Source organism: Lepisosteus oculatus, chromosome 7 (assembly GCF_040954835.1).
Source record: "Lepisosteus oculatus isolate fLepOcu1 chromosome 7, fLepOcu1.hap2, whole genome shotgun sequence".
Classification (NCBI taxonomy): domain Eukaryota; kingdom Metazoa; phylum Chordata; class Actinopteri; order Semionotiformes; family Lepisosteidae; genus Lepisosteus; species Lepisosteus oculatus.
In genome coordinates this window covers 1280011-1290557 of record NC_090702.1, presented here as the reverse complement: position 1 = coordinate 1290557, position 10547 = coordinate 1280011, and the positions used below count along the sequence as shown (strand labels likewise).

The window sequence follows — 10547 nt, the reverse complement described above, 5'->3', positions numbered from 1 at the left end:
TCATCCCAAACACAGCTGTATTATCCAGTATGACTGTAGAGTCTCACTCCTCATCCCAAACACAGCTGTATTATCCAGTATGACTGTAGAGTCTCACTCCTCATCCCAAACACAGCTGTATTATCCAGTATGACTGTAGAGTCTCACTCCTCATCCCAAACACAGCTGTATTATCCAGTATGACTGTAGAGTCTCACTCCTCATCCCAAACACAGCTGTATTATCCAGTATGACTGTAGAGTCTCATTCCTCATCCCAAACACAGCTGTATTATCCAGTATGACTGTAGAGTCTCATTCCTCATCCCAAACACAGCTGTATTATCCAGTATGACTGTAGAGTCTCACTCCTCATCCCAAACACAGCTGTATTATCCAGTATGACTGTAGACTCTCACTCCTCATCCCAAACACAGCTGTATTATCCAGTATGACTGTAGACTCTCACTCCTCATCCCAAACACAGCTGTATTATCCAGTATGACTGTAGAGTCTCATTCCTCATCCCAAACACAGCTGTATTATCCAGTATGACTGTAGAGTCTCATTCCTCATCCCAAACACAGCTGTATTATCCAGTATGACTGTAGAGTCTCACTCCTCATCCCAAACACAGCTGTATTATCCAGTATGACTGTAGAGTCTCATTCCTCATCCCAAACACAGCTGTATTATCCAGTATGACTGTAGAGTCTCATTCCTCATCCCAAACACAGCTGTATTATCCAGTATGACTGTAGACTGTCACTCCTCATCCCAAACACAGCTGTATTATCCAGTATGACTGTAGAGTCTCACTCCTCATCCCAAACACAGCTGTATTATCCAGTATGACTGTAGAGTCTCATTCCTCATCCCAAACACAGCTGTATTATCCAGTATGACTGTAGACTGTCACTCCTCATCCCAAACACAGCTGTATTATCCAGTATGACTGTAGAGTCTCACTCCTCATCCCAAACACAGCTGTATTATCCAGTATGACTGTAGAGTCTCACTCCTCATCCCAAACACAGCTGTATTATCCAGTATGACTGTAGACTCTCATTCCTCATCCCAAACACAGCTGTATTATCCAGTATGACTGTAGAGTCTCATTCCTCACCCCAAACACAGCTGTATTATCCAGTATGACTGTAGAGTCTCATTCCTCACCCCAAACACAGCTGTATTATCCAGTATGACTGTAGAGTCTCACTCCTCATCCCAAACACAGCTGTATTATCCAGTATGACTGTAGAGTCTCACTCCTCATCCCAAACACAGCTGTATTATCCAGTATGACTGTAGAGTCTCATTCCTCATCCCAAACACAGCTGTATTATCCAGTATGACTGTAGAGTCTCACTCCTCATCCCAAACACAGCTGTATTATCCAGTATGACTGTAGACTGTCACTCCTCATCCCAAACACAGCTGTATTATCCAGTATGACTGTAGAGTCTCACTCCTCATCCCAAACACAGCTGTATTATCCAGTATGACTGTAGAGTCTCATTCCTCACCCCAAACACAGCTGTATTATCCAGTATGACTGTAGAGTCTCATTCCTCACCCCAAACACAGCTGTATTATCCAGTATGACTGTAGAGTCTCACTCCTCATCCCAAACACAGCTGTATTATCCAGTATGACTGTAGAGTCTCACTCCTCATCCCAAACACAGCTGTATTATCCAGTATGACTGTAGAGTCTCACTCCTCATCCCAAACACAGCTGTATTATCCAGTATGACTGTAGAGTCTCACTCCTCATCCCAAACACAGCTGTATTATCCAGTATGACTGTAGAGTCTCACTCCTCATCCCAAACACAGCTGTATTATCCAGTATGACTGTAGACTGTCACTCCTCATCCCAAACACAGCTGTATTATCCAGTATGACTGTAGAGTCTCACTCCTCATCCCAAACACAGCTGTATTATCCAGTATGACTGTAGAGTCTCATTCCTCACCCCAAACACAGCTGTATTATCCAGTATGACTGTAGAGTCTCATTCCTCACCCCAAACACAGCTGTATTATCCAGTATGACTGTAGAGTCTCACTCCTCATCCCAAACACAGCTGTATTATCCAGTATGACTGTAGAGTCTCACTCCTCATCCCAAACACAGCTGTATTATCCAGTATGACTGTAGAGTCTCATTCCTCACCCCAAACACAGCTGTATTATCCAGTATGACTGTAGAGTCTCACTCCTCATCCCAAACACAGCTGTATTATCCAGTATGACTGTAGAGTCTCACTCCTCATCCCAAACACAGCTGTATTATCCAGTATGACTGTAGAGTCTCACTCCTCATCCCAAACACAGCTGTATTATCCAGTATGACTGTAGAGTCTCATTCCTCATCCCAAACACAGCTGTATTATCCAGTATGACTGTAGAGTCTCACTCCTCATCCCAAACACAGCTGTATTATCCAGTATGACTGTAGAGTCTCATTCCTCATCCCAAACACAGCTGTATTATCCAGTATGACTGTAGAGTCTCATTCCTCATCCCAAACACAGCTGTATTATCCAGTATGACTGTAGAGTCTCACTCCTCATCCCAAACACAGCTGTATTATCCAGTATGACTGTAGAGTCTCACTCCTCATCCCAAACACAGCTGTATTATCCAGTATGACTGTAGAGTCTCACTCCTCATCCCAAACACAGCTGTATTATCCAGTATGACTGTAGAGTCTCACTCCTCATCCCAAACACAGCTGTATTATCCAGTATGACTGTAGAGTCTCACTCCTCATCCCAAACACAGCTGTATTATCCAGTATGACTGTAGAGTCTCACTCCTCATCCCAAACACAGCTGTATTATCCAGTATGACTGTAGAGTCTCACTCCTCATCCCAAACACAGCTGTATTATCCAGTATGACTGTAGAGTCTCACTCCTCATCCCAAACACAGCTGTATTATCCAGTATGACTGTAGAGTCTCATTCCTCATCCCAAACACAGCTGTATTATCCAGTATGACTGTAGAGTCTCATTCCTCATCCCAAACACAGCTGTATTATCCAGTATGACTGTAGAGTCTCACTCCTCATCCCAAACACAGCTGTATTATCCAGTATGACTGTAGACTCTCACTCCTCATCCCAAACACAGCTGTATTATCCAGTATGACTGTAGACTCTCACTCCTCATCCCAAACACAGCTGTATTATCCAGTATGACTGTAGAGTCTCATTCCTCATCCCAAACACAGCTGTATTATCCAGTATGACTGTAGAGTCTCATTCCTCATCCCAAACACAGCTGTATTATCCAGTATGACTGTAGAGTCTCACTCCTCATCCCAAACACAGCTGTATTATCCAGTATGACTGTAGAGTCTCATTCCTCATCCCAAACACAGCTGTATTATCCAGTATGACTGTAGAGTCTCATTCCTCATCCCAAACACAGCTGTATTATCCAGTATGACTGTAGACTGTCACTCCTCATCCCAAACACAGCTGTATTATCCAGTATGACTGTAGAGTCTCACTCCTCATCCCAAACACAGCTGTATTATCCAGTATGACTGTAGAGTCTCACTCCTCATCCCAAACACAGCTGTATTATCCAGTATGACTGTAGAGTCTCATTCCTCATCCCAAACACAGCTGTATTATCCAGTATGACTGTAGAGTCTCACTCCTCATCCCAAACACAGCTGTATTATCCAGTATGACTGTAGAGTCTCACTCCTCATCCCAAACACAGCTGTATTATCCAGTATGACTGTAGAGTCTCACTCCTCATCCCAAACACAGCTGTATTATCCAGTATGACTGTAGACTGTCACTCCTCATCCCAAACACAGCTGTATTATCCAGTATGACTGTAGAGTCTCATTCCTCATCCCAAACACAGCTGTATTATCCAGTATGGCTGTAGACTCTCATTCCTCATCCCAAACACAGCTGTATTATCCAGTATGACTGTAGACTCTCACTCCTCATCCCAAACACAGCTGTATTATCCAGTATGACTGTAGACTCTCATTCCTCATCCCAAACACAGCTGTATTATCCAGTATGACTGTAGAGTCTCATTCCTCATCCCAAACACAGCTGTATTATCCAGTATGACTGTAGAGTCTCACTCCTCATCCCAAACACAGCTGTATTATCCAGTATGACTGTAGAGTCTCACTCCTCATCCCAAACACAGCTGTATTATCCAGTATGACTGTAGAGTCTCACTCCTCATCCCAAACACAGCTGTATTATCCAGTATGACTGTAGACTGTCACTCCTCATCCCAAACACAGCTGTATTATCCAGTATGACTGTAGACTGTCACTCCTCATCCCAAACACAGCTGTATTATCCAGTATGACTGTAGAGTCTCATTCCTCATCCCAAACACAGCTGTATTATCCAGTATGACTGTAGAGTCTCATTCCTCATCCCAAACACAGCTGTATTATCCAGTATGACTGTAGACTCTCACTCCTCATCCCAAACACAGCTGTATTATACAGTATGACTGTAGACTCTCATTCCTCATCCCAAACACAGCTGTATTATCCAGTATGACTGTAGAGTCTCATTCCTCATCCCAAACACAGCTGTATTATCCAGTATGACTGTAGACTGTCACTCCTCATCCCAAACACAGCTGTATTATCCAGTATGACTGTAGAGTCTCACTCCTCATCCCAAACACAGCTGTATTATCCAGTATGACTGTAGACTGTCACTCCTCATCCCAAACACAGCTGTATTATCCAGTATGACTGTAGAGTCTCACTCCTCATCCCAAACACAGCTGTATTATCCAGTATGACTGTAGAGTCTCATTCCTCATCCCAAACACAGCTGTATTATCCAGTATGACTGTAGAGTCTCATTCCTCATCCCAAACACAGCTGTATTATCCAGTATGACTGTAGACTGTCATTCCTCATCCCAAACACAGCTGTATTATCCAGTATGACTGTAGACTCTCATTCCTCATCCCAAACACAGCTGTATTATCCAGTATGACTGAAGAGTCCCACAGAGTTCTTGTCTTTACACACTGTCCACAGGCTGTTATAAGGGAATCTGGAGTGTCTGTGTGTTTACACACTGTCCACAGGCTGTTATGAGGGAATCTGGAGTGTCTGTGTTCACACACTGTCCACAGGCTGTTATAAGGGAATCTGGAGTGTCTGTGTGTTTACACACTGTCCACAGGCTGTTATAAGGGAATCTGGAGTGTCTGTGTGTTTACACACTGTTCATAGGCTGTTACAAGGGAAATAGGGTGTTTGTCTCTTTAAACACTTTTCACAGGCTTTCATAACAGAATCTGGTGCAGCTGTCTTAAATCACCTTAAGTGGGTTGGCGCATTAAATATCTTGGCTACCTTCAAAAGGCGATGACTTTGGTTTTCTAATTATGTAAAAGGTTTAAAAAAGCACAGGTGGTCCTCAGTTCCAGGCACTGACTCAGACCTGACCTCTGGCGTAGCTGCTGTTACTGTCAGGCTGAGAAGGACTGCTCTGTGTTGATAGACTGTGCTTCCATCAGCACTGGAAGATGAGTTTTTTATGGGAAACATTAGCTGGAGATAGAGAAGACACTCTGAATGCAGGGGGAATCCCACTTTGTTAATGGGCGTATTCAGATCAGTATGGGCAATGTAGTTGTACCCCTACAGTCCAGAGATCACCAGTCCAGTCTGGGTCACACTGAGATCACTGGTCCAGTCTGGGTCAGTCTGTACCCCCACAGTCCAGAGATCGCTGGTCCAGTCTGGGTCACACTGTACCCCTACAGTCCAGAGATCGCTGGTCCAGTCTGGGTCACACTGTACCCCTACAGTCCAGAGATCTCCTGCGAGAGAGCGACAGGGAGGAAGAGTGCAGGAAAAGTTGGAAAAAAAATGAGCTGGAGAGAGCTGCAGTCTCGGAGGAGAGGGGAGAGTGAGAGTCTGACCTGCTTTCAAACACAGAATGAGAATGAGAGAATAATGGAGAGAGAGGCGAGGGAGATAGAGAAAGACACTCTACATTAACACTGCACTGAGAGAGAGGGGTTAATACAGACACACTGACTGGACACTCCAGTACATTAACACTGCACTGAGAGAGAGAGGGGTTCATACAGACACACTGACTGGACACTCCAGTACATTAACACTGCACTGAGAGAGAGGGGTTAATACAGACACACTGACTGGACACTCCAGTACATTAACACTGCACTGAGAGAGAGAGGGGTTAATACAGACACACTGACTGGACACTCCAGTACATTAACACTGCACTGAAAGAGAGAGAGGGGTTAATACAGACACACTGACTGGACACTACACTGAGAGAGAGTTGTGATAAAGATAATTATTCATTAATCCTATGTTTCATAAAGATGTTAAAAGCACATGACAGACAGACGTTTACAGGTGGTGTAAGTTGATGGACTGAGAGTCTACCGAAGATATAGACAGGGTGGATGAAGAGACGAAATTCCTTCGGCAGTATTAACGATGGCTTCATTTCTCTTGCAGGGTAAACTGGGAATCTCTAACCCCACGTGATCACAGAGGAGCTGAGCATCACCGGGACACAGCACGCAGGAGCCTCTGGAAATACAGACCCTGTTAGATTCACTGTCTTGCATTTATCCTCCTAGGAATACTAATATCAGGACGCTAATCAGCCACATTTCTTCAGTATTCAAGGAAAAATAACGCAACGTTTCAGACTCCCAACTGGATTTCCATCCTCCCGGAACCCGGAATTCTCCTCTGCGTCATTCCGGAGTTTCGGGACGCTTGTGGAATTTAACCCCGGGAACACTTTTCGCCCTGAGGATGAGACCGAGGACACTTTTTCGCTGACCAGGGGGGGACAAACAGGAGGAGAGGAGGACTACATTCTTGGCGGTGGCGGAGGGAGACGCACTGTAGCCAGGGGGGAGGGGAGGGTCGTGATTTGGCCTGGAGTCATGACCTAATCGCCGGAAGGAGATCCGGTCAGCCGTCGCCTCTTGAGGACAAGGTAGGGGACTGGGAGTGGCGGAGTGATCCGGTGTCCCTGTGACACCAGCTGCAGTGTAGTCCTGGTCCGCACGCTGCCAGCCGACAGACCAGTGGCCCCGGAGACAGAGATTGTCAAGCAGTGTGCACAACAGTGCACAATCGACCCACAATCGACAGAGGAGGAGTGTTTATAGGGTGGTGAGCACAGTGGTACTTCTCTTCCTGATGTTGCTGTGGATGTTAATTTACCACTGTAATTATTCCTGTGTTGTTACTGGGGGTGTTATCAGTGGGGTTTAAAATAACATGTATTATGAGATCAGTTATACGTGCAGGGCTGGCACAGGGCTGAGCCCCTGCTGCCCCACAGCCCTGGGGGCCCGGGCTCAGTTCTGGGGGTGCTGTCTGTGTGGAGTTTGCGTGTTCTCTCAGGGTTTGCTCTGGTGTCCTCCCACAGTCCAGAGGCAGGCTGGTGGGTTAATTGGCTTCTAGGAAAACATGCCCTAGTGTGTGTGAGTGTGAGTGTGAGTCTGTGTCTGTGTCAGTGTCTGGGTGTGTGTGACCTGTGATGGACTGGCCCTGCTGTGTGTGTGTGTGTGTCCTGTGATGGACTGGCCCTGGTGTGTGTGTATGTGTCCTGTGATGGACTGGCCCTGGTGTGAGTGTGTGTGTGTGTGTGTTTGTGTGTTATGTGATGGACTGGCCCTGGTGTGAGTGTGTGTGTGTATCCTGTGATGGACTGGCCCCGGTATGAGTGTGTGTGTGTGTCTGTCCTGTGATGGACTGGTGTCCTGTCCAGGGTGTGTGAGTGTGTGTGTCCTGTGATGGACTGGTGTCCTGTCCAGGGTGTGTGAGTGTGTGTGTCCTGTGATGGACTGGCCCTGGTGTGAGTGTGTGTGTCCTGTGATGGACTGGTGTCCTGTCCAGGGTGTGTGAGTGTATGTGTCCTGTGATGGACTGGTGTCCTGTCCAGGGTGTGTGAGTGTGGCTGTCCTGTGATGGACTGGCCCTGGTGTGAGTGTGTGAGTGTGTGTGTCCTGTGATGGACTGGTGTCCTGTCCAGGGTGTGTGAGTGTGTGTGTCCTGTGATGGACTGGTGTCCTGTCCAGGGTGTGTGAGTGTGTGTGTCCTGTGATGGACTGGCCCTGGTGTGAGTGTGTGAGTGTGTGTGTCCTGTGATGGACTGGTGTCCTGTCCAGGGTGTGTGAGTGTGTGTCTCCTGTGATGGACTGGCCCTGGTGTGAGTGTGTGAGTGTGTGTCTCCTGTGATGGACTGGTGTCCTGCCCAGGATGTACCCCGCCTTGTACCCACGGCTTGCTGGGATAGACTCCAGCCCCCCCGTGACCCTGAATTGGTGGTAGCAGTTAGGAAACAGTGGATGGATGATGTTGTTATGACTGTTCCTTGCATCACTATCTCTCTCTCTCTCTCTCTGTCTCAGCACTGCTGGTGTATCTCAGCTCTGCAAGAGGAAGAGGGCGGCGTCCCGGGGGTGGGACCGAGGGCAAGGAAGAGGAGGAGTCGAGCCCCTGGGGGAGGGGGGGGGAAGGGGCGGGCTTGGCGTGGGAGGCCAGGCTGTGATTGGGCTGTACGTGGCTGGTGTGCGATGCTGATTGGCCACCGCCGCAGTGATGTCGGGGGACTGGGACGAGGACCTGTGCAAGAAGGCACTCATGCTGGTGGAGGAGCTGTGCTTCCATTCGCCAGCCGGTTACCACGACAACGAGCGATGCCAGGAGTTCAACTACATGCTGAGAGGACGAAACAGGCAGACTGACACAGGTGTGGAGTCTGAGCTCGTTGTGCAGACAGGGATGTTAGAGACACAGCACAGGCTGTCGGCGCAGTCTCAACCACAAGCTAGAGATTGAAACAGACCCTACTATAGACTCTAGGGATACACCTAACACAAAGAGATTAATACGTTCCCTAATATAGACCCCAGAGTCACACAGAGATACAATACAGACCTTTATACAAACTTTAGAGACACACCTAACACACACACAGATTAATAAATACCCTAATATAGACCCTAGAGACACTCCTCACACACACAGAGATTAATACAGACCCTAATATAGACCCCAGGGACACTACTTACACACAGAGAGATTAATACAGACCCTAATATAGACCCTAGAGGCACACCTCACACACAGAGATTAATACAGACCCTAATATAGACCCTAGAGACACACCTCACACACACACAGATTAATACAGACCCTAATATAGACCCCAGGGACACTACTTACACACAGAGAGATTAATACAGACCCTAATATAGACCCTAGAGGCACACCTCACACACACACAGATTAATACAGACCCTAATATATATATATCCTAGGGACACTACTTACACAGAGAGAGATTAATACGAACCCTAACACAGACCCCAAATATGCTCCTAATGGAGATTATTACAGACTCTATGAAGTCCCATGAGACACACTGAACACACAGAGAGATAAATACCGATCATAATACAGACCGCTAAGTGACAATTAACAGACATTAAGACACGTGTGCATTAACCCCTCTCTCTGTCAGTGCAGTGTTAATGTACTGGAGTGTCCAGTCAGTGTGTCTGCATTAACCCCTCTCTCTCTCTCAGTGCAGTGTTAATGTACCGGAGTGTCCAGTCAGGGTGTTTATGAATTGCTCTCTACTCTGTCTCTAATCTGGAAGTCACCTCTCTTCCTCCTCTCTCTGTGTTCCCCTCCCCCAGTCTCTCTCCCTCTTGACTCTTTTGCTATTTCTTGTTCTTCCTGTGGCGACAGATCAATGCTACTTCTCTCTCTCTCCCTGATCATATCTGTGGCTGGAACAGCGACTGAATTAATGACATACACACAGACTGATGAATAATTCACCACAGACAGAGGGGCAAGAGGGGGAGGGAGACAGAACACAGAGTGATTGAGAGAAAGAATCGTTAATACCAACACATTGACTGACTGACTGGACACTATAGTAAAAAACTGCACTCTCAGTGCAGTGTTAATGTACTGGAGTGTCCAATCAGTGTGTCTGTATTAACCCCTCTCTCTCAGTGCAGTGTTAATGTACTGGAGTGTCCAGTCAGTGTGTCTGTATTAACCCCTCTCTCTCTCAGTGCAGTGTTCATGTACTGGAGTGTCCAGTCAGTGTGTCTGTATGAACCCCTCTCTCTCTCAGTGCAGTGTTCATGTACTGGAGTGTCCAGTCAGTGTGTCTGTATGAACCCCTCTCTCTCTCTCAGTGCAGTGTTCATGTACTGGAGTGTCCAGTCAGTGTGTCTGTATGAACCCCTCTCTCTCTCAGTGCAGTGTTAATGTACTGGAGTGTCTAGTCAGTGTGTCTGTATGAACCCCTCTCTCTCTCAGTGCAGTGTTAATGTACTGGAGTGTCCAGTCAGTGTGTCTGTATGAACCCCTCTCTCTCTCAGTGCAGTGTTCATGTACTGGAGTGTCCAGTCAGTGTGTCTGTATGAACCCCTCTCTCTCTCAGTGCAGTGTTAATGTACTGGAGTGTCCAGTCAGTGTGTCTGTATGAACCCCTCTCTCTCTCAGTGCAGTGTTAATGTACTGGAGTGT

At 46.8% G+C, this 10547-nt stretch overlaps 1 protein-coding gene across 2 annotated transcripts in view; it reads left to right on the top strand.

The window, feature by feature from the left end:
• syt3 (synaptotagmin III) overlaps positions 1-10547 on the top strand; it is a 30716-nt gene that overhangs the window by 3865 nt on the left and 16304 nt on the right. The window contains exons 2-3 of one of the 2 annotated variants that reach the window (XM_069191843.1): positions 6492-6984; positions 8408-8748. In XM_069191843.1, coding sequence (XP_069047944.1) covers positions 8598-8748 — 151 coding nt within the window. In that variant the 5' untranslated portion in view covers positions 6492-6984; positions 8408-8597. Of the gene's footprint in view, positions 1-6491; positions 7164-8407; positions 8749-10547 lie in introns of both variants that reach the window. The other variant, XM_069191844.1, reaches the window with a different exon arrangement.